The sequence below is a fragment of the Aethalodelphis obliquidens genome, unplaced genomic scaffold (genome assembly GCF_003676395.1).
Source record: "Aethalodelphis obliquidens isolate GAN/ISIS:26980383/991018 unplaced genomic scaffold, ASM367639v1 scaffold14, whole genome shotgun sequence".
NCBI classification, from domain to species: Eukaryota; Metazoa; Chordata; class Mammalia; order Artiodactyla; family Delphinidae; genus Aethalodelphis; species Aethalodelphis obliquidens.
Genome location: NW_020837958.1, coordinates 14,692,137 through 14,715,297, shown reverse-complemented (window position 1 = coordinate 14,715,297; position 23,161 = coordinate 14,692,137). Strand labels below are relative to the sequence as shown.

The window sequence follows — 23,161 nt, the reverse complement described above, 5'->3', positions numbered from 1 at the left end:
ACCTAATGCTTCAGCCACACGGGAGGATTCATTCTTCACATTCCCTATGCCTCTGAAGCCTTCCCTGACCCCTGAAGCATGACCCCTCCCCGAAGTTTCCCTAGTTCCAGGGGCCTCCATTGCCCTTATCACACTGGGCAAATGAGTTGTTTTCTCGCTTTTCTCCCTCATGAGCTCTTTAAAAGCAGGTACCACATCTCATTCCTTTTTGAATATCCAGCCCCAGCTACTGCCTGGCTCGATCCTTGTGAAGGCGAAGAACCCACTTTTGCTAAATGCCTCTGCCAGGCCCTGAGTGAGGCACGTGGTTGGAAGACACCATAGCAGAGCAGTTGAGAGCAGAGCCTTTGTAATAAGACCGAAGACAAATGAATGACCCTCTGACCTACATTTTCCTCATATGTAAAATGGTGATATCAAAAACACTGACCTGGTAGAGCTACTGGGGGGATTAAATAAGATAATTATTGCGTGTAGAGGGTTTAGTACCATTTACTACGTGTCTATTAGGCACGTAGTAAATGGTAGCTGAGTGTCTCATTTATCCATAAGGTAGAAGGACTCGGGGAGAGGCAATGAAGAGGGAAGGGAGATTTGAAGGTTAAGAGCCTGTATAATTCAGAGAAAAGGGTGCTTTTAATGAAATTAGAGAGGGGGTTAGAGTGGAGAAGCACTTTTAGGAGGGAGAAGGTGATTTACTCAGTTTGGACCATGTGGAGTTTAAGTGATGCGCTATTAAGGGGTACCATGGGGGTGTTGGGGGCTGAGGTTAGGAAAGTTGTTGGAAATCCAAGCCTGGATCCCAGGAGAGAGGCCTAAGTTAACACTATAGATTTTGAGAATGTTGTAGATACAGGGTAGAATTTAAATCCTGGAGAAAATACGAGTCCTGGAGGGAGTATAGCTAGATGACAGACCCTGGGAAATGCCTCCATCCCAGGATCAGATGAGGAGGACACTAAGGCCAGTGAAGAAGAGGAGAAACAGAGAGGTTTTAAATCTCATTTTCTCCTAATAGCTTTGAAATCAGCCTGAGATGTGAATCTGAGGTCAGCACTTTGAATAGAGAGTCATGGTGTTGAACAGACACCTTGTCCCTCTGAAGGTAGGGTGTAGCGTTCTGTGTGTTCCAGTGTCTTCTAAATCGCTAGGTCTAGGGCCGATGTGCAGTGTCCTACAGCGGAATATATGATGCCCACTCTACCCATGTCATCTCTGGGTAATGGGGCAGCAATGACTTCTAAAGAAGCAACTGCATTCCCGATGGAGGTTTTCATCCACTCCCTTTGCAGGATCTGGAGTGAGAGGCCCCTCAGAGAGGTTATCCAGCTGATGGAGTAGGGAAAATTCTCCCCATGCAGAAGCAGTCCAGGGCGGGAATTGGTTTACCTTACACGGCCATCAGAAATTTATCTCAAAAAAAATATCACTTAAAGAAAGCCATAGACTGACCCTTTGGTTAAGGGAATTCTCATTCATTCCTTCAACAAATATTTTTTGAGCACCTGTTATGTGTCTGGCACTGTTCTAGGCACTGGGGATACAGCCGTGAGTAAAGCAGGCAAAACCTCTGCCCTCATGGACCTTACATTCCTGAGCAGGCAGGTTAAACAGACAAAATAACTGAATAATATGTTAGATGCTAATAAGTGCCATGGAGAAAAATTAAGCACAGAAGGGGCTAGGGGATGCCGAGGAGATAATGGCTGTGATTTTAAATTGTTGGGGTGTCGAGAAGAGGATATTGAGGAAGTAACCTTTGAGTGACCACCTGAGGATACCTGGGACAAGAATCCAGGCAGAGGGGGGAGGGTTTGAGAGTCAGCGAGGAGGTCCCGATGGAGGAGAGCAGCAGCGATGAGGTCAGAGGTGCGGACTAGGGGCCACGATCGGTGGAGCCCCATGGGCTGCACCCAAGTGGGGTGAGAGCCACGGGAGTGTGTGGGCAGGGGAGGATGGGCCTGGGCTCTCACCAGCTGCTGGACCCTCCCCTGCGTCCACTTACAGCAGTCATGAACTCTGATGTTTTGACAGCCACAGAAACGAGCTGGGAGCTTCTTCGAATGGATTCCTTCTCCTTTCAACATTTGCTCCACATGAGAATAATTATTCTGAGTTTATGTTATGTGGACCCTTTGACTTCATTCCCTCTGACAGATACTTTGTGTGTGTGTGTGTGTGTGTGTGTGTGTGTGTGTGTGTGTGCATGCACACGCACACATGCACAAACTTCCATTCATGTGTGATAACTCCGAACTGACTTAAATTGTATATTTCAGAGAAATGAATTTTTTGGTAAAAAAAAAAAATATCTAACCTCCCCGGGTCTCAGTTTCTTCATCTGAAAAATGGGTATGAGAGTCTTGACAAAGAGTGGATCCCAATGCCTAACACACGGTAGAAGCTCAAGAATCTGTTGTCTCATTTTCCTATCCTTCCTCTGACACTCTTGTAAGTTAAATAACCATTTGTTCCTTTTCATCTCTGTACATGACTTTGTAGTTTTAGATCGTTCTGCCAATGAATATACTGGGTTTGGATGACTTCAGCTGACCTAACTTTACTATCGCTTTGACTGTTCAATGAATTTATTAATGTACATAGCATGAATTTGTTCTCTCCCCATTTAAATAGAGGTGAAAGGATTTTCCACACTGCATCAAGAAGGCACACCTCCATCATATAGCTGATGGATAAATAAATAAATTAAATAAATAAAGCTGAGTAAAAGCAGAACACATGTACATATTTCATTCTTGCTAATGAAAACACTTATATACATATATAAATATATGTAGGATATCATGTTCTGATCCACTATACATTGTTCTCCATCAGGATAGAACAGCATAGCCGAAAAGAGGCATACTGATATTTTTCACAGAAGCATGGAGCTTTAAAAAATGTTAATGGCCTAAAACTCACATATAAATACTGAATTACTAAAAGCAGCAGCAATTACATGTTTAATGTCAACAGGAGCACATTATCTAATGAGCTGTTTGCAGAAGTTAATAATGTGATTAATCACTGACTGACAAAAACTGTGGAAAAGAAGTTCTTTTGTACTGATAGTACTCCCAAGGCAGTTGCTGCCTGACGAGAGGTAGATCTTGGCTAATGAGGTGCCAGTTCAAGTCAGGGGCTGGTGGAAGTCAGAGAAAGATCAGCTGGCTCCTCAGGCAGGCCCTCACCATGTGGCACGTACTGGTGGGGCCTTTGTATTCCAGAGTCCAGTCCTCAGCTTTGTGGGTCTAGTAGCCCCCAGAATTAAGCAGGATCAGGAGGACCAAGTTACGCTAACCAGACTTATAAGAGATTGATACATAAACCACATTGAAAATATTTAGTTTAAAATATGGATTAGAACTACCAAGGAGAGGGGATTTCTTTAACTGGCTGTTACTCTATCCTTTGTGGAAATCTGTATGGGGAGCCAAATTGCAAAAGGAATAGTGGTAGTTCAGTTACACATTCATTCAACTTTTAATTGAGCACCTACTATGTGCAAGGCACTGTTCTAGGCCCTGGGGAATGCAGCAAACAAGGGACAAAAAACCTCCCTGCTCTCTTAGGGTGTGCATTCTAATGGAGAGGCAGGGGGTGACAGATGGTGAGCAAATGTATATGTATCATGGCAGATGGTGATACGTACTTTAGAGCCTCACCACTCCAAGTGTGGCCTGGGGGCCTGCTGCATGGGTACCCCCGGGGAGCTTATTAGGCATGTTACCGAGTCCAAGCTTGTACTGCTCACCACACGACAGGCTGATAAATCGAGAGACGAGTTGTTGGGGCCAGGAATAGTGACTTTATTTGGAAAGCCAGTAGACTGAGAAGATGGTGGACTTGTGTCCCAAAGAACGTATTACAGGGGGACCCATCCCAACCCACAGAATCAGAATCCACATTTGAGCAAGATTCCCAGGTGATGGGCATGCACATTAAAGTTTGAGAAGCACTGATTTAGAGAAAAATTAAGTAGGAAGAGGGGACGGAGTGCTAAGGGCAGGGATTGTTATTGATATTTTATAGAGAGTACAGGGAAGGCCTTACAGATATGGTAACACTTGTTCAGAGCCCTGATGGAGGGAGGGAGGGAGCCACGTGGATATGTGGGTGAAGAGCGTTCTAGGTAGTAGAAGAATAAGCTGGTGCAAAGGCCCTGAGGCAGGAGCATGTCCTGCATGTTTGAGGAACAGTAGGAGGGAGGTAGGCTGGAGCAGAGTGAGTTGAAGGAAGAGTTGTAAGGGCAGAGAAGTAACTAGATGGTTGGTCGGGCAGATCACTTAAGGTCTTATAGAAATTATAAGGACCCTGGCTCTTACTCTTAGTGGGGTTGGAGCCTCTGGAGGGTTTGAGCAGAAGAATGTTGTGATCTGAATTTTTAAAGGATCACTCCAGCTTCTGTCTTGCAAATAGACTATAGGGGACAAGGGAGGAGCTCATTGCAGTAATTCAGGTGAGAGATGTTGGTAGCTTGGACTATAGCAATAGAAAGAAGTCATATATTTTGAAGATGGAGATGACAAGGTTTGTTGCTCAGTAGGATATTGAGTGAGAGTAAAAGAGACAGGTCAACATTGATGGCAAAGTTATTGGTCTGAGCATCTGGAAGGAAGGAGTTGCCATTTGTTGGAGTGGAAAATATCACAAGAAGAACAGGTTTGGTTGCGGGGTGGGGGGGTTGAGAGTTGGGCTCTGGATATATTAGAGACATTTCTTAAGTATCCAACTGGAGATTTGAGTTGATGGGTGGATACAGGAATCTGGAGTTCAGAGTAGTGGTCCTGGTTAGAGATATAAATGAGCAGCAACAGCACAGATGGTTTTTAAGCCTTGAGTCCATGAGATCATCTAGGGAGTGGGAGAGAAGAGAGCTTGTGTGGTATTAACAGTATCACCAAGCTCAAACAGCCAGCTGCAGCCATCTTGCCCACCAGATAGACCTGCCATCCGGCCAGGTTACCCATGTCTGCTGGTCGGGATACCCTCCCCTGGCATGGATAAATCTTTGGTTCTCTTTTTCTAGATTTTCTGCAGACCCCACTCCCTTCCAATAACTCTTTATTCCTATAAACAATTATTTTGGTTACTGTTTTCTTTACTCCAGTCCTTTTGATTGGACTGAGGTGTTTCCAAAGCTTCCCCACCTGGGATCGTGGGGGGAGGACTCATTCATCTCATATCAAAGGCTTTTTCTTTTTTTCACATTTTCCCAACCCAGCTTACTAAAAAGTTGAAAGAATTGTACAGTGAACACCCATGTCGCTACCACCTCGATTCCACAATTAGCGTTTTACTATATTTTAATAATCACATCTCTGTTCATCTATTTTTCCATTCATCTGTTAATCCATCATATTTTTTGATGTATTTCAAAGTAAGTTGCAAACATCGGTAGACTTCAACCCAAAACACTTCAGTATGCATATCATTGCCTAGAGTTCAATATTCATTTGTGATGTTTTAGATAAAATCAACATACAGTGAAATGAACAGCTCTTAACTATACCATTTGATGTTTTGACAAGTGTATACACCTGTGTGACCCAAACCCCTATCATGATGTAGAGCATGACCACCAACCTGTTGCCCTTTGCAAGTTAATTAATGCCAGCCCCACCCTCCTTGAGGCACCTACTGTTCTAATAACACATTCTTCCTACTGACAGTCACTTTTGTTACTCTGTTTCACTCTGGCTCTGAGAATAGCTGGATCGTTTTGATTAGACAAGGCATTTCCATGCCTCCCCAGCCAGCCTTCGGGGGGCGGGGCAGATCCGTCCACTCAGGTATGTTTTATTCGTTGCTCACTCAGCGGGTGACTTAACTACAATATTTAGAGTCATCCCTCCGTGGCCTTTGCCGCCTGACTGCCCCACTGTACTAATCCTCAGATTGCTTCTCTCTTCTCTTTTGACTCACGGACGTTACCAGTGGGGAAACTTGATACCAATCCATCTTCCTCTTCCTCCTCTTCATCATAGTGAAGGCTCACATTTCTTGAGCACCTACTAGGGGCCACACCAAAGCACCACATGTACCTTGCCTCTCTGATGCCTTGCAACGTGATAGCCCCGTTTTACAGATGAGGACACTGAGGCTCAGAGACTTTGAGTAGCTTGCCAAGGCAAGAGCCTTTCTGAGCCCAGACCCTCTCAACCATCTCACGACCTGGGACTGGAGGGCATTTATCTCCTGCTTGCTTTCCCTTTCCCCGAGCTTCTTGTCATGTGCTTCCCCTACTCTTCCCTGCAGCCGTGGTGAAGAACCCGCCCAACAACCTGTGGATCATCGCCGCGGTGCTGGCGCCCATTGCCGTGGTCACGGTCATCATTATCATCATCACTGCCGTGCTCTGCCGGAAGAACAAGAACGACTTCAAGCCAGACACCATGATGAACCTGCCCCAGAGAGCAAAGGTACGAGACGGACGCTGTGAGGAGAGGGGCAGGAGCCCTGGCCCCTTGGGGCTCCACCTGCCTTTTCTCTCATGGCTCTTGAGGTCTTTGCAAGTACCTTCAGAAGCATCCTCATGAGTCCTCATGTTGAAGGAGACCCTTTATTTACTTATTTGAATGTTTTAAAAATTGTGGTAAAATATACATAGCATAAAATTTACCATCTTAGTCACTTACAAGTGTACAGTTCAGTATTCTTTAGAATATTTGCATTCTTGTGCCACCTTTATTTTTATAATGAGGACACGATAGCTAATGCTCATCTAACGCTCACTCTTTGCCTTAAATGCTTCTCAGGGCTTTGCATATACCAGCAACCCCTAATCTTGCCAGCAACCCTTTGAGGAAGAACATTATTTTACAGATGAGGAAACAGAGGCGCAGAAAACGAGTTGCTAGCTAGACCTGAAAGGGGCCTCAGAGGTCATCTGATTGGACACCTTCCCTTTTACAGAGAAGTGACTTCTTCACAGTGGCACAGTTAGTAAGTAGCAGAACTGATAGTAGAACCAGGTCTCTTGGCTCCTAACTCAGGGCCCTTTGGGGCACATTAGACCCTCAAAATTTTCCTTCTTCTGCTGGCCGGAGTGGCTGATCTTCAAAGGCTGCATGACGGGCGAGCTACAGATGCTTGGCCGGGCAGCCATCAACCCCCAGTTCAGTGGCTCCCCTGAGGGCCAGCCGGGAGCCCCGGCCACTTTCCACAGCCTCCACAGGGCCGTACCACCCATCTCCAGTGACTGGAAGGGGAATGAACTGAGGAAATTCCAAAGGCTAATTCTCCAGTCATGTAGCTCCCTTCACAATAGTCCCCAAAGGGACTATAATAACCTGTAATACCCAGTGTTTAAATAATGCCTTACAATATCCTGGGCTATCCTAGGTCTGTCACCTTGTTTGCGCATCACAGTAGCCCTGTGAGGTAGGTTATAGTCAGGGCAGCATTTATGATTTTCATTTTACTGCAGAGAAACCCAAAGGAAAGAGAGACTGTGGGACTTACTCCACAGCAGTGGGGGAGGTACTCAGGCCCATATCTGAGTCTTTGGGCTGTGTCTACTTTATACCCCTTCCTGAGCTCTGAGATTTGGTGGGTAGGATCCTCTTCCAGCCCTGAACATCTGAGCTTTGTCTACCTGTGCAGGAATGAAACAGCGAATGGAATTTCACATCCACTGGGATGCATGACGTAGTGATCGTCCTTGCTGGGAGTCAGGCATGTCTAGTTCTTCCTGTATGATCATACCTTGCTTCAGCAAAAGAAATCAAATGAATTTGATTGTCTGTTAAACCGAGTCACCTGTTGAGAAGCTGCGGCTTGCTGAGACACTGTCTAGTGAAGAGCCCAACCCCAAAGAATGTCGTTCTGTGTCTGTTGACATAAAGCCACCCGCTGCGCGGACGCAGCACGATGTTGGTAATTACCCAAGCAGTGAAAAATGAAACTATTCCAAGAAGGGGTATTTCATTTCCATCTTAGCTTGGTTATAATCTGAGCCTTGCAGACATAACAGTAATTACCAGAATCTAATTGCAGCTGAGTCCAGGAATGCAAAACATGCCATACTGAGGTTGTAAATGCCATCTTTGTGTGCTAGATGAAGCCAAAATTTTACTAATTTGCCGAGATGAGTTGGGCAGCACATGATTTCAGCATATCTTCTGGCTGGAAAGCTGTCTGAGGCTGGAACAGATTCATGTGTGTGGGTTTTCATAGCCCCGTTTATGTCCCTTCCCGGTGCATTGTGCTGCAACAGATACCCGGCTGCTGTGGAAAATCAAGCAAATTTATGTTCCATGAGATGATTGAGTTCACTTGTGTGGGGTGATGGTGGTTGTTTTCTCCCTCAATGAGACTGGGCTACGCACTTGATTTCCAAAGCCCTTTTATCACGGGAAACCAGCGGGGTGGAACTGCCTCTTTCTTACCGCAGTCCTGCCCGTTGCAACCCAGGGGCACTGCAGTGTTTGCAAGAGGAGAGAGCCGCCTGCATCACTTCTCAGAACCGTTGCGTGTGAGCAGAATTCATTTAACGCCAAGGGACCAGGCGGGATGAAAAAGTTAGCTTTCGCCACCAATCCAGAGACCGGGAGGGTGGTCTCCTAGTCTCCAGGGACACCACTGTGCCTGTAAGGATGCGGGCTGCAGTGCCAGAGGACATGGCTGGGGATCCTTGCTGAGCCCCACTAATAGACTTAACATCCTAAAAGGAGGTGAGTGTGGCTGTCCCGGGAGCCAAGACCCAGCCGTGCACGCCCACACCCTTCTGCAGAGACAAGGTACCACAGATGTAACCCTATTACCATTGCTGTCATCCGGGCTTCGGCAGGTAGAAGGTTGAGAAAATGATCAGCGCAGGACGAGGGCCAGGCATCATGCCTTTATCGCCTCCTTTCTTCCTAGTTCACTTTTCCCTCCTCTTTGTCATTGGATTCATAGCCTTTCCCCAGGTTTTCCCTTCAACTGAAGAGAACATGATCCCCTGGAACAGGCCACCTTAAGAGAAAGTTGTTAGGGCCATATCCAGGTGCAGAGTGAGCTTGGAGGGAATGCACTGGTTGGCATGACCTTCTGCTTGGGATGGGTCTGCTTTAGTCACCCCCTAAAGATGCCCAACTGTCTCCTATTTCTCACATATTATCTATATGACCATACTTAACCTCTTTGTGCCTCAATTTTCCCATCTGTGAAATGGGGGTGATAACAGTATTCACTTACAGGTTGTTGTGAGGATTGAGTTATGTGCATTACTTTGAGTGTACCTGGTACAGAATAAATATTATATATAAGTTGATGTTTATTATTACACATGCTTTCTTCTTAAAAGATCTGGGTAACATGTTTACCTTTGAAATTGTTGGAGATTATTTTGATTTGATAATTTTACAAAACTCATTAAAGCAACTGTAAACGTTTCATGATGTTGTATTAACGGTGTTAGGGGTCACTAGTGTGTGTCCCGTGGGCAGTTAGTTAATCTCAGGTGATTTTCAAGTTAGAGGTTGAAAGACCACTATCCTGTCAGTCAGAAGAGTAAGGTACTAGTCTTGAGTCTTTCACCACTTAGCTGTGTGATCTTGGCCAAGTCACCGAACCTCTCTGAGCTTTTGTTTTCTTACCTATAAAGTGAAGACTGTGCTGTTTGCCCTGCTTTCCTGTTGTGAGAATGAAATGAGGTGTCAGTGTTTTGCAGGGTGTAAGTACTGAACATGCACAGGGATTGTTCTTATTAACCTAATAACAAGGGCCGCCTTTTAAGCTTGTTATTCCTTAATGTCTCCCTGCTCACCCACCGTCAACCCAGTCTCCTGAAGTATCTAGTGGGTAACTTCAGCCCAGTGTGAAGGGTGAGAGGCCAAGTTCAGAGAGAGTGAGGATCAGGGGGGCAAGCCAGAGCTAGCTCGTCTTCCTCACTAGGTTCTTAGGTCATCTTAGCCGCCAATGCAGACTCCCAGTACCTCACACACAGGCGAGGAGGCTCAACACAGGAGCCAGGCCAAGTGTGGTAGAAGATGCCCAACCAAGATGGCAGGCTGCAGAAGGAGAGGAGAGGCCGTGGGAAGAACCATCAAGCAGTGGTTGGGTGTTCTGGCTCTGGGCCATAGAGTACTGGGTTCAAATCCCGGCTCTACCAGAGACCAGCTGTGTGAGCCTGGGGAAGTTGCTGAACCTTTCAACCTCAGTTTCTTCATCTTTAAAATGGGGAACCATAACAATACGTACCTCCTTGAACTACAGTGAGGATGAAATGACATAATTTATGCAACGTATTCGATACTGTACCAGTAATATCAAGTGAAGCTGAAACTGTGAGCTCCTTGAGGGTAGGGGGCCAGTTATTATTCACCTTTATGTTTCCAGAACCAAGCGCAGTCCCTGACACAAGCCAGTGCTCAATAACTAGAGTTGGAACAAAACTGAATAGGATAATGGGAGGATGGGGGTATGGCATAAAAGGGACCAGCAGGAGATGAGGCTGGGCACATGGGTTCAGACAGAATGTGAAGGGCCTTGGGTGCCTTGCCAAAGGGTTTGGGTGCCGTGGAGTGTTTTTCATGAGGTAGTGATGATGACCTGACATGGTTCTAAGGGAGGTAACTTTGGAGGCTTGTCAAGGGTGGGCCTGGAAAGGAGCAGAATGGAAGTAACAAGACCAGGGCAGGGTCCGTACAACAGTGGACCTGGAGAGAAAAGGTCAGCTTCCAGAAATATTTCAGTTGAATTCAATTGGTGATCAGTTGTTTGTAGGAGAAGCAGGTGAGTCAGTATTCTGGGAACATCAGCACATCCTCTGAAGGCTCCTTTGTATTTCATGTACCACCAAGGGAGGGGAGGGAAATGAACAAACACTATTTCAGAAGCACATTCCCAGATCTTAGCATAGAATTTTAGTGGTTACCACGTGGGTCAGAGTGTGAGTGTCTCAGAGAAGAGAGACCAGTGACCACACCTCCCAGAGTGATTTATCCAGGGAACTGTCCATGGCTATACTACAGACAGCTTGAAATAAGGAAGCTTTGCTGGATTTAGCAAGAAAACTCCATCCTATTCTGAGACACGATTTGATGGGTTGGGCCAGGGTCTTAGACCATTAAATCTGTCTGGAGCCTTCCTGTTACAATTCTTAGCTAAGTTACCTGCTGAAGGAGGAACTTCTGATCATATCAAGTGCTGATAGAACCCAAACAATAGAGGTTAAGTTTCATCCCAAATTTTCTTAAGGAGAATCCACTGATGTCCATTTCACCTGGCCTATGATTTAGTAGGCAGGAAAGCAGTATTAGCTAATATTGATTGAGCATTTGCTGTGTGTCAGGTACTTAGCTAAATGCTGGACTTGAATTTACTTATGTAATCTACACAGCCTCCCTTTGAGGGTAGTTAAATATCACGCTCACAGACATACACCTTTGATCCTGCTTACGCTGTTATTCTCTCCATTTTACAGGTGAGGAAACATGTGCAGAGAATTTCAGTAACTTGCCCAAGGTCACCCAGCTAATACATGTCAGAGCCAGGATTTGAATCCAGGCTGTCTGCTTTTGGAGCTGCTGACCTTAACCTCCCCATCGTCCTGCCTCAAATCTGTGTTGTGCTGTTTTGGGGTGTCAAGCAGAATAGAGACACTCGCAGGAATTGTTTAAATATGCTTCTTGGTTTTTTCATTACCCCACTAATAAATGTCTGTTGGGTTTTGCTCACAGCTGCCCTATTCACTTGGGATTTCAGACGTTGTACAACAAAAGCCTTGCTAATTTTTCAGTAATGAATTATAGGAGAGCCAGCCTGCTTAAGGGAGAGGTCTGGATTAAAGAGTGATTCCATAGATTCCATTTTATTGTTAATAACTGTGCTGCCTCGCATGTGGTAGCACATTTCCTCCCTCTGTTTTCAGAGCTGTGATCCCCTTTCATACTCAAGGGTGGTGGAGGTAAAGCAGATATGATTATCCTCATTTCTCAGATGAGACAGCTGAGGTTCAGAGTCCAAGTGACTTGGCAAGGCCACACACCTGCTATTAAACAGGATTTAAGGGATGACAAAATATTCCTAGGTAGGAGAAGATGCGGGACCTGTTTAATGTAGCAATTAAGAGCTTCTAATTAGCAGTATCCTGTGACTTAAAACAAGGGGTCTAAAATCCTTGAAAGTATTTGTTCTCACACACATATTTGCATCTTGTTTATACTCGTCATTTTTCTGAGTCTTATCTACAGAGATTCTGGAGCTATAGGTGGAATTAACACGGATTTTGATTTTGCAGAGACAGAAATTATGATGGAGATTTCTGTTAACTCTTGTTCCTCAGAAAGCTAAGTATGGTCCCAGCACGTGCACTTTCCCACCTGTCTTCTCTTAAAGCTGCTGTGAGCGTCTTGCTTTGCCAGAAACGTGACTGCAAATCTGTTTCCTCTTTGCAGCCTGTGCAGGGCTTTGATTATGCCAAGCAGCACCTGGGCCAGCAAGGGGTGGACGAAGAGGTCATCCCCGTGACTCAGGAAACGGTGGTCCTCCCACTGCCCGTTAGAGATGTTCCTGCCTCTCAGGAAAGGGATGCCCCTCAGGATGGAAGTACTATCAAGACGGCCAAATCCATCGAAACCAGAAAGAGGTAGGCATGGGGCCAGCTTCTGCCTCTCTGTGTCAGCAAGAGAAATCATGGATGGGGAGAACAGCTGAAGCCCTCAAGTTAATTCCTCTGTTCTCTTTAAAAATTCCCCTTCGTGCTTGTTTTGAATATTTGAGAAGGAGACTAAGGGAGACGATAAGAATCACAATACCTGCTTCTCATGAGCCACTCGTTGTAAGGTTTTAGATGCCTGATCAACCCCAACGGAAGAGGTTTAGCTCTTAGATTTGTTATGACAACTTTGGCACTGATGTCACACTTATATTTTTAATTTATCTCAAGAGCAGTGCCTTTGGTTCAGGATAGTTGTATTTTATCTGGCAATTTCTCTATAGCTTATGATTTTAGTTCAAAAACCATTTATTGAGCTTTTACAGAGCACTTTGACAGGCATTGGGAGGACTACAAAAAGGTTTAAGATTGATTCCTGACCCCGAGCATCTCCTGATGGAAAGACAGAAGGAAATTGCTGAAATACCAAACGTGTGGGCGGGTGCCCACAGTGGAGTCTGAACCAAGTCCTGGGGAAAAGAGAGGAGGAAGAATTTAATTCTGTTGAGGGAAAACGTCGTGGAGGAGGTTATGTTGTAGCCAAGCCTTGAAGGGCAAGTGGGATGCCCATAGCGGGGAAGAGATAAAGGCATCCAGGCTGGCAGAGCCAGGAGAGATACGGACATCCATGCTCACTTAATAATGAGTGTCGCTGGGGCTTAGAGCTCACAGTGCTTGGGTTATAGTGAAAGATGAAACCAGAAGATAGATGAAAACTGTGGAGGGTCTTAACTGCCAGCCTAAGGAGTTTGACCTTTATTCTCTAGGCGTTGGTAAGGCACTGAAAGTTCTTCAGGGAGACAGTGATGTCCAGCCCGTATCTTAGAAAGACTACTCCAGCGGCAATGTGGATGATAGATGGGAGAGGTTAGGCTGGAGGGCAGGAGCCTGTTAGGACTTTGCAATAGGCTCACAAAGAGGTAATGAACTCTCTGGCCAGCCCTGTCGTCTGGCTGAACCAGCTCCCATTGCCAACCTTACCTGGGGCCACAGTGGCGGCTGGAAAAGCTACATCCTCCCCCCTCCTTCCCTCCCTTCACCTAACATATTTATCGACTGCTTGCTGTCTACTAGGCACTAGGGATACTGCAGTAAACAAGATAAAGTTCCTACTCCCGTGGTGCTTACAGTTTGGTAGGGAGAGATAGACAATAAACAAATAGAGAAATAGAAATATAGTAGGTTGGGCAGTGATGAGTACAAAGAAGAAAACCAAAGCATGGTAAGGGAATGCAGAGTTGGAGAGGGGAACATGAGGCTATTTTAGCAGGAAGTTGGGGAAGGCCTCTCTGATAAAGTGACATTTGAGGAAGACCTGATTGAAATGATGTGTGAGCCTTGAGGTTATCTTGCAGAAAAACTTTCCAAGCAGATGGAACAGTGTGTACAAAGCCCAGGGGAGGGAACTTCTTGACTTGCTTAAGGAAGAGCACGAAGGCCAAAGAGGCTGATATGAACGAGGGGGGAAGTGGTAGCAGGTGGGCCAGAAGAGCTGCCTGAGGTTGAGCATGTCAGGCTTTATAGACCAAAGTCAGGACTTGAGATTTTGTTGTGAATAAAGATCAGAAGTCATTGGAAGGTTTTGAGAGGAACAGTGATGGGATGTGACTTGCAATTTTAAAGGTTCACTATGGCTGCCGTGTGGAAGTAGACTGTAGAGAAGCAGAATAGAAGCAGAGAGACCCATTAGGAAGCTATTGCAAGAGTGGAAGAAGTGATTGGGTTCTAGAGATGTTTAGAAGGAAGGGCTGACAGGATTTGCTGATAGATTGTTGTGGGGTATGGAAATAGGGATGAATTTGCCATTTATTGTGCTGGGGAAGACTGGAGGAGAAGTTCGTAGGGGACAATCAAGAGTATGGATGTGGGTATGTTAAGTTTGAGATGCTCACGAGACATGCAAGTGGAGATGTTGAGAGCTCCGTTAACCATATGAGTCTGGAGTTCAGAGGAGAGGTCCAGAGTAGAAATATAAATGTAGGAGCTGTCAGCGTTTGGTTATAAAAAGCTCTGAGACTAGATGGGGACCTAGGAGAGTGTAGCTAGAGAAGAAATCAAAGAACTGACCCCTGGGACATTGCAACGATTAGAGGTCCAGATAATGAAGACGGATCAGCAAAAGAGTCTGAAAAGCATCAGTAAGAAAGGCACAAGGAGAGCGAAGCAAGAGTGGAATCTGAGAAGCCAAGAGAGGGGAGTCTTTGCAGGAGGAAGGAAGGATTGTTTGTATCAAATATATAAATTTTGCATTGGAGTCAAGCAGCAAGGCTCTGTGCTTTTCTCTAGGAGATCTTGGTACTTAAGAAAGAGGTACAGAGAAACAGGGATGGATTTCAGCTTGTGTGGGAAAGAATGTTGAGGGCATGTGGATTAATTATCTGTTGCCCTCTAACAAACCACTCTAAAGCTTATCAACTTAAAACAACAACCATTTCTTTAGCTCATGATTTTTGGTGGGTCCGCAGTTGAGGCTGAGCTCAGCTGGGTGGTTCTTCTAGTCTGAGCTAGGCTTGGCTGATCTCAGCTGGGCTCACTCATGCATCCTTAGTCAGGTGGAAGGCCTGCTGGGCTGGCTTGTTGATGACAGCCTTGTCTGGGGTGGCCAGGTAACTGGGACCTCTTGACATGTGGTCTTGAACCCTCCAGCAGGCTAGCACTGACTTTCTCACAAGGTGGTTACAGGGTTCCAAGAGCAGTAAGAAAAGAAGCCCCAGACAGGCTTCAAGTCTCTGCTCTTATCATGTTTGCTACTGTCCTGTTGGCCAAAGCAAAACACATAGTCAAGTCCAGAGTCAGTGTGGGAGGGGACTACCCTAAGCTTGGTTACTGGGAGGTGTGAACAAATTGGGACCTTAACTGCAACAGTCCACCCCAGCATGAAGTTGAAACATACAGAGAAGCAATGGATGATTTATCTGAGTTGACTTGCAAGTAGTATTATCTATAGAAATTATTCTCATTATGATCTTTGCCAGGTACTACCATAAAGGCATGCTAACAGTTTATCACCTATTTAGAGGTCACTGAAAAGAAATCAATAGAATTACTAAAATTAGAATATGAACATAGCACTGCACTGCCAGGAAGAATAGAAACTTTTCCACCCATTCTAGTTGAGTGGTTTAAATTGTGCAAAGATTTCTTTTAAAAAAATTGTTTTAGGGGGCTTCCCTGGTGGCGCAGTGGTAGAGAGTCCGCCTGCCACTGCAGGGGACATGGGTTCATGCCCCGGTCCGGGAAGATCCCACATGCTGCGGAGCGGCTGGGCCCGTGAGCCATGGCCACTGAGCCTGCGCGTCCGGAGCCTGTGCTCCGCAACGGGAGAGGCCACAACAGTGAGAGGCCCGCAGACTGCAAAAAAAAAAAAAAAAAAAAAAAAATTGTTATTTTGTTTCTTGAATTTGCAAGGAGTCTACTCTTGCTAATCAAATTTAAATACTTAACCTCAGATTTTTATTAAGAAATATTAGCTTATGAAACAAATACAAATAAAGAAAACAATGCCTACCCTATTGAATGATTTCTCCATTTGCTTCATAATTTTACCATAACAATATACTTTTATTAAAGACTGGCTATATCATTGCCATAGCTGTGGGAGAAACATCACCTCTGTTCAAGTTCAGTTGATCACAGGAATCTCTGATCATTTGGGAAGATTTCAGGATGCCACATCCAAGAGCAAGCCCATCACGCATCTATGTTTCTAGCTTCCCCAACTTGCCACTTCAGTTTCCTCGTTCCCGCTAGAGCAGGACCCTTCAGAATGGGGCCGTTAGATGGTCCAAAAAGTTTTGCAGGTGAAAAATAGGGGAAGCCAGTGATCTGGTGGTCATTAAGATATCTTTAAAAAATTTGTTTTAAAACTGAAGGAAAAATGAAGATTCAGCCATTACAGACAACCAGATGATGTTTCAGGTCCTTTTCCTTAGGTGGGCTTTTGGCGATGGCTATTTTGTTGTTCCATGACTGGGATTAACGAGCAAGGATAGAGAAGCACCAGCCATTCGCAGTGGGTACTTCAGTGCAGTGATTGGTCCTGATTGTTCAGCAGTTGATTAATCCCCACCCCCAAGATTGTTCTTCCAGGATCCATGTACACCCATACTCAGAACGGGGACTACTGAGCTCAATAGACTTAAACTGCAACCTCTCAGGTGACACTTACTTTCAAAGACATTTTTGTTACTGTCATGAGTGGACACACACACACACGCACATACGTAGATCTCACTCTCTGTTTTTGACCAGAAATTCTGAGTTGACAGGTCCATGTAAACGTAAATCTATAAGCTGATGCAAAGAATAAAGCCAAGCTGGGTTTTTTTTTTCCCCTCCAGAAATGTGTTCATTCATACCTTTCCTCGGAGCCAGAGTAATAGCCAGCAGATCGTTTCAGGATCAAATGAGGGAAAGGGTACGCAAACGCTACAAAAACCATTAAATGTTTTGTGCATGTGAAGTAGGTTGCAAGGAGCCTTTCCTTTGGGACCTCAGTGAAAGCCTCGTTGTGCCAAGGAAGCCGGTTGGAAGAGTAGGGATCATTAACTGTGAGGTTCTGAAAACGATCCAAAGGTGTGTGTGTGTCTGCACACCCAGCACTCAGTGATCAACTAGTTAATGCCTCATTCATATTTTCCTGAACTACGTTCTTTGTATTGCTTTTATGGTGAAAGAGATTGTGGCCAAACAAACGGGGAAGTGCTGAATTAAACACAACAAGATGAGTCTCTTTCTGACAGGACTGATGAGAGCCTTTGATATGCTGATGTGCTGTAGGAATATCCAAAGAGGGAGTATAGTGATTGACATCTCCCAGACTCGTGCTTGTCTGTGCATCCTTGGCGGGGAGCATCTCCCGTGGCCCCAGCGGTGCTCTGTGGAACGCTCGTGGCTGACTCTGCCTTATCCCACGGTTGTGAGCGGGCACTTTCATCGTGCGTGGCTTTTAGGGTGCTAAAGTGCACAAAAGTGTACAGGACTGAGGATCCCAAATTCCCAGAGGATGAGAGGGGGATGGGAGGAGGAGGTAGAGGAGCATCCACCAGGATACGCAGCTTCCACTTAAGAAGCTGCTTACTTATGGGTCAAGGGCTGCAATTTGTTTTTGAATTTTATTTTATCTCTTTATACAGCAGGTCCTTATTAGTTGTCTATTTTATACATATTAGTGTATATATGTCAATCCCAATCTCCCAATTCATCCCATCACCCCCACCCCCCGCTTTCCCCCCTTGGTGTCCATACATTTGTTCTCTACATCTTTGTCTCTATTTCTGCCCTGCAAACCGGTTCACCTGTATCATTTTTCTAGATTCCACATATATGCATTTATATACGTTATTTGTTTTTCTCTTTCTGACTTAGTTCACTCTGTATGACAGTCTCCATCCACATCTCTACAAATGACCCAATTTCGTTCCTTTTTATGACTAATATTCCATTGTATATATGTGCCACATCTTCTTTATCCATTCATCTGTCGATGGGCATTTAAGTTGTTTCCATGTCCTGGCTATTGTAAATAGTGCTGCAATGAACACTGGGTGCATGTGTCTTTTTGAATTATGGTTTTCTCTAGATATATGCCCAGTAGTGGGATTGCTGGGTCACCTGGTAATTCTGTGTTTAGTTTTTTAAGGAACCTCCATACTGTTCTCCATAGTGGCTCTATCAATTTACATTCCCACCAACAGTGCAAGAGGGTTCCCTTTTCTCCACATCCTCTCCAGCATTTATTGTTTGTAGATTTTTTGATGATGCCCATTCTAACTGGTGTCAGGTGATACCTCATTGTAGTTCTGATTTGCATTTCTCTAATAATTAGTGATGTTGAGCAGCTTTTCATGTGCCTCTTGGCCATCTGTGTGTCTTTTCTGGAGAAATGTCTATGTAGGTCTTCTGAAGGGCTGCATTTTATTCCAGTCAATTTTCCATTGTAGGGGCCAGATGCCAGTAGGTGCTGAATTTGGACAATTGACATCAGAACAACAAGGGATTTGGTGAACCTCTGCATAGCTGCTTCCTGATTGTCTCCCACAGAGGAGAAGGCAGTGGGTCTCTAGCTCAGCCCACCCACAGGCTGATGTGATCCAAGGAGCATGACCCTTAGCAGGGGTTCCCAAGAGCCCATTTTCCCACAGGTTCCAGAACACCAGTGAGTGGCCCCAGTGGAAGGCGAGAAGGCCCTGTGGCTTGCCCTGTGTAAGGCCTGCCTCATCTGGGACATTGTAGGAGACAGAAAGGGAAGGGGCTCTGGCCTGTGGCGAAAGCTCCTACCCGCAGGGGGAGCCCTGGCTTCCAGGGCTGATCCACCACTCCCAACTCTGTCCTGGACAAAACACCTCGCCTCCTGAAATTCCTCACTTGCTAACAAAGGTGACAGTCACCACGTCAGTGAGTTGTCATAAGGATGCATTAACAGTTTGGAAGCATTCAGCACAGTCCTTGGCACATGGTAGGTGCTCGTGGTGGGGAGCTTTTGGAGAACCTGGGTGGTGTCTTCATATCGCTATATACCTGTATACCTGACACAAATCCACAGAGGAGGTGCACATAAAGTCTTTCCTGAATGAATGAATAGCTCGAATTGGTAGATTCAAATGTAAGTGGTTGCCAGTTAGCTTGAGTGACTTAATCTTTAGGAGTCAAGCTATATTCTGTAAAGAGACCAGCCAAAGAGAACCATGTTTTATGCATGTCCCTCAAGATGCCATGTGAATCAGACACTCTGCAACACTATCCAAAGTGCCGCGTTTTAAAAAGAGGGCACGCTTCCAAACGCCAGCACTGTCTTGTCCCTGGTCACTGGGGGTTCATGAAAAAGAGATGGGAATGGAGCGCTGCGCTCACTGAACTTCTCTGAGGAGCCCAGCACTGGGAAACACACTTCACAACAGCCAGGTCCTTAACCCATGCCGTGTGTTGGGTGTGTTTTTTTCCTTTTCCTGTATCGTGTCTTCTTTGTGGGTAAAACCAGAATGAAAGGCTGCAGACACAAACTGTGCGAATAAAATAACCTTGAGAGGAGGCTGCTCTAGTTGAAACTTACCGTCTCCCTGTTGCTATGGTTACCTCCAGCAGGTCGCCCAGTGAGAATGGCTCTGTCATCAGCAACGAATCAGGGAAGCCCAGCTCGGGGAGGCGCTCACCCCAGAATGTAATGGCACAGCAGAAAGTGACAAAGGAGGAGGCATGGAAGAGAAATGGTGAGAAGCCTTCCCTGCCAAGCAGCACCCCCAAGCCCAGCGCACACGTGCGCGCACACACGTGCACAGGCTCGCACACCAGTGTGCTTCAGACCACCGCCCACTCTTCTCTCTACTCTGTCCCGGAAAGGTCCTACCTACCTCTTGAGGTAGTGCCTTACGCCCTTGCCTGAATTACTGTGTTTCACTTCGTCTGCCCTCTGTGCTTATGGAATTGTGCAGGGCCTGAGAAAAACCCTATACAGATTGAGCTGATGTTTGCTTAGAGATTTTTCTCATTTGGGGGTGAATTGCCTTGATTTGTAGCACCAGGTCCACGAGGGTGGCAGGTTTCTGAAACGCTGCCTGTCTTGGAGAGTCCCCTCATTTTCTTGCCCTGACTCGCTTGATAAGTTTCAGGGCTTCAGTCTGTGCCAGTGAGTCCAGATATTACACATCCATCTCTCCCAGGAAAATCAAGACAGTAATAAATCTCTCATCATAAAAATCAGCCTGAGGTTGTCTTTATGCTCCAGGGAAACTTAACCGTTTAGTTTCTCCCTCGTGCAGATCTTTTCAGCACCTTTAAAGGGTTGGTGTTGGGGGTTATTTCCAAGCCGTCAGCGCTGCCTTAGTGTGCTGTGACGCCACCTGGAGATCTCACCTCTTAGACATCAATGTGCAGCCTCCTTCCTCCTCATCCCACTTTTGTTCTGAGCCTCGTCTCCACTCGGTCCTTCTGTGTGTGATGCTGGCTTCCTAAAGTGCTGCCACTCAGATCAGGGAAAATTCCTTTTGGATATCAAAGGGCTGTAGGTGGAGTCCTACAGAAATGCTGGGCGAAAAGGCAAACCATCTGGCGCTCTAGTTAGCTGTGCTTCCCTTGTACAGGAATCTGATGAAGTGTGGTTCAGGACTCTCCCTTGAAACTAGTGCCAGGATATTCTTTTGTTTTCGAACGTCACTTACTTCTTTCTTTTTTCTGACCAAAAAAGAAAGAATGGCACAATGCATTTGTCTTCTGCATGGAAAATGTGGTCCCTGTTCCCATTTCCAACCATTATATAAAGCATTTCTTTAAACTGTCAAACTGATTTGATTCTTACATTTTTTCTTTTCCTGATCCCCCCCCCCCCATGCCACACAGAGATTGTGCTTTCCACACCGGAATCAGGGTGTGACCTGTGGGGTTTTCCTGGAATATCACCCTACCTGGGACCACCAGAAATTCTGCCTGTCGGCAGTCTGCCAAGACAGCTCACAGCGGGCCACAGGAGCTGTGGCTTATAAAGGGAGATGTGAACTTAGCCACTTTCTCCTCTTTCCTCCCAGAGTGAGATGCTAAGGAAGGTGGTCAGAGGGAGTGAGGCAACCCAGAGGCAATGCAGTGAAGCCATAGGGGAAGGTTGTTTTAACCAACTGCGGTGACTGCCATTGCCTTTAACCGAGATGCCCCCCCTACTCCCATCACACCCCTCCTTCCCTCCTTCCTTTATATTCTTCCCGGAAATGTATAAAGTTGAGTCAAAGTCCATCCTCCCCCAGATACCCCATCACCCACCCCAGTCCTCAAATGGCCTTGAATAACTCAGTGTGTGTCTCTCTCAGACTTTTTTACTATGCATATGACAACACACATGAATCTTCACATGTATCAACACATGTTTTTTGTTGTATTGCCTTATTTTATTTTGTGCAATGGGATCAATGTACACACTGTTCTGTGCCCTTTTTCTTGCTTAAAAATATGCAATATACAGACTCCTCTGTCAGTAAATACCCACTGACAAGATGATGCCTTTCCCCGTGCCCTGCATTTAATCTGTAGAAGAGGAGCGGGTGGGGTCAGTTTCAGACCCCATCACTCCCCACCCAGCTGGTGAGGCATTGACTTCTCTAAATGTTCCCACTGACCTTCCTGTTCTTGTTTTCCCACCCTCTCTACCTGCCTTCTCATTCTGTTTAGGTCACTTTGATTATTTAAATATCAGGTTCAGAAGTAACAACAGCCGGGTGCATGAATAAAATTCAATTACTGTACCAGGCTGAGGTTTTAACGTGTTTGTTTTATTAGAAAGCCGTCCTTTCTCCAAGTTTACAGTGCTTCATTGCATTTTATTTTTGCCAGAGGTAAACCCAGTGAATTTTCAGACTTGGTCACTTCTCTTTGACCACACGTTCTCGTTCAATGAAGTTTCACTTTCAACATTTCAAATAGAAATAAGAGGACCAACTCATTTAATGTAAAATTCAACAGATGCTAAAGCACATCAGAATTCTAGACTGGACCTTCAGCGGAACCTACACTTGTCCTTTTTTTTAATCACAGGGCCCCACTTTATCACAATACTAGGTTAGAGTTCACCAAAAATATCAATAGCATATTTTATTGGATTAGAAGATGAACAGAAGAAGAAGGGAAGGAAGGAGGGAGGGAGAGAAGGAAGAAAGGAAGGAAGGGAGGAAGGAAGGAAGGAAATAACGTTGAATGGAATTGTGGAAAAACTAAAAGGTGCGGTTCCATCACATTGTCAGCTTGCAGAAAGTACTTGATTGTGTGAATGTAGCCTCTGAGAATAGATTATTCTCTTGGTGCGGAATAATCAGAAGTTGTTTTTATGGCTTAGTATCCATTCTAGAGGTTAGGGTTACTGAGGTTAATTAATAAATGTTCATGTACCAGGCTGTCATTCTAAAACTCTTGTTTTCCACCAGGTTTGTTGCATATATAGCTTCTAATTTTCTACTTTTTTGTGAAGATAAGAACTTTAAAAGGAAAAGACACTATTCCACTAGCAACATGGCTGGGGGTGGGGCAGGGGGAGGTCCTTATAGCACAATGGCCTCGTTAGTTACCATAACTGCAGGCAGTTTTAGAGTCTGTTTCAAGGTGATGTTTAAATATAAGTGGGAAAGATAGGTGCCAGAGCTAGGATTTTGAAAGCAAAACAATTTGGCATTCTCTCAACTAAATACAGATACTTAAACTTCTGAACCCAAACCACTGTCACCTTAGAAAGAGTGTTTTCCAGGAAAGAGTTAACAATGAGTTCAAGGTGAGAACATTATGTATTTGTACCTTCAGTCATTTAGAAGAAAGGACCGCCATAGACCCTTAAGGGTGCACCTTCCTTTAAGACACCAAGATTTCACCTCCAGGTTTCAGAATCTAATCACACCTTGCCTCCTAGTTGTCGTGGGGCAGGTGGGACAGGAGGAGGACAAGCATCAGAGAGCTTGGAGGATGAATCACTACTTTCTTAGTAGGGGCCCTTGAGGATTTGTCAGAAATATTAGCTCAAAAAACAGTTTCAGTTTATTCTTTCTT

General features: G+C 45.3%; 1 protein-coding gene across 1 annotated transcript in view; it reads left to right on the top strand.

Moving 5' to 3' along the window:
- KIAA1549L (KIAA1549 like) overlaps positions 1-23,161 on the top strand; it is a 134,177-nt gene that overhangs the window by 36,916 nt on the left and 74,100 nt on the right. Inside the window, exons 10-12 of the mRNA XM_027115069.1 lie at positions 6,262-6,425; positions 12,387-12,577; positions 19,727-19,854. Of these exons, the coding sequence (XP_026970870.1) occupies positions 6,262-6,425; positions 12,387-12,577; positions 19,727-19,854 (483 nt within the window). The remainder of the gene's footprint in view (positions 1-6,261; positions 6,426-12,386; positions 12,578-19,726; positions 19,855-23,161) is intronic.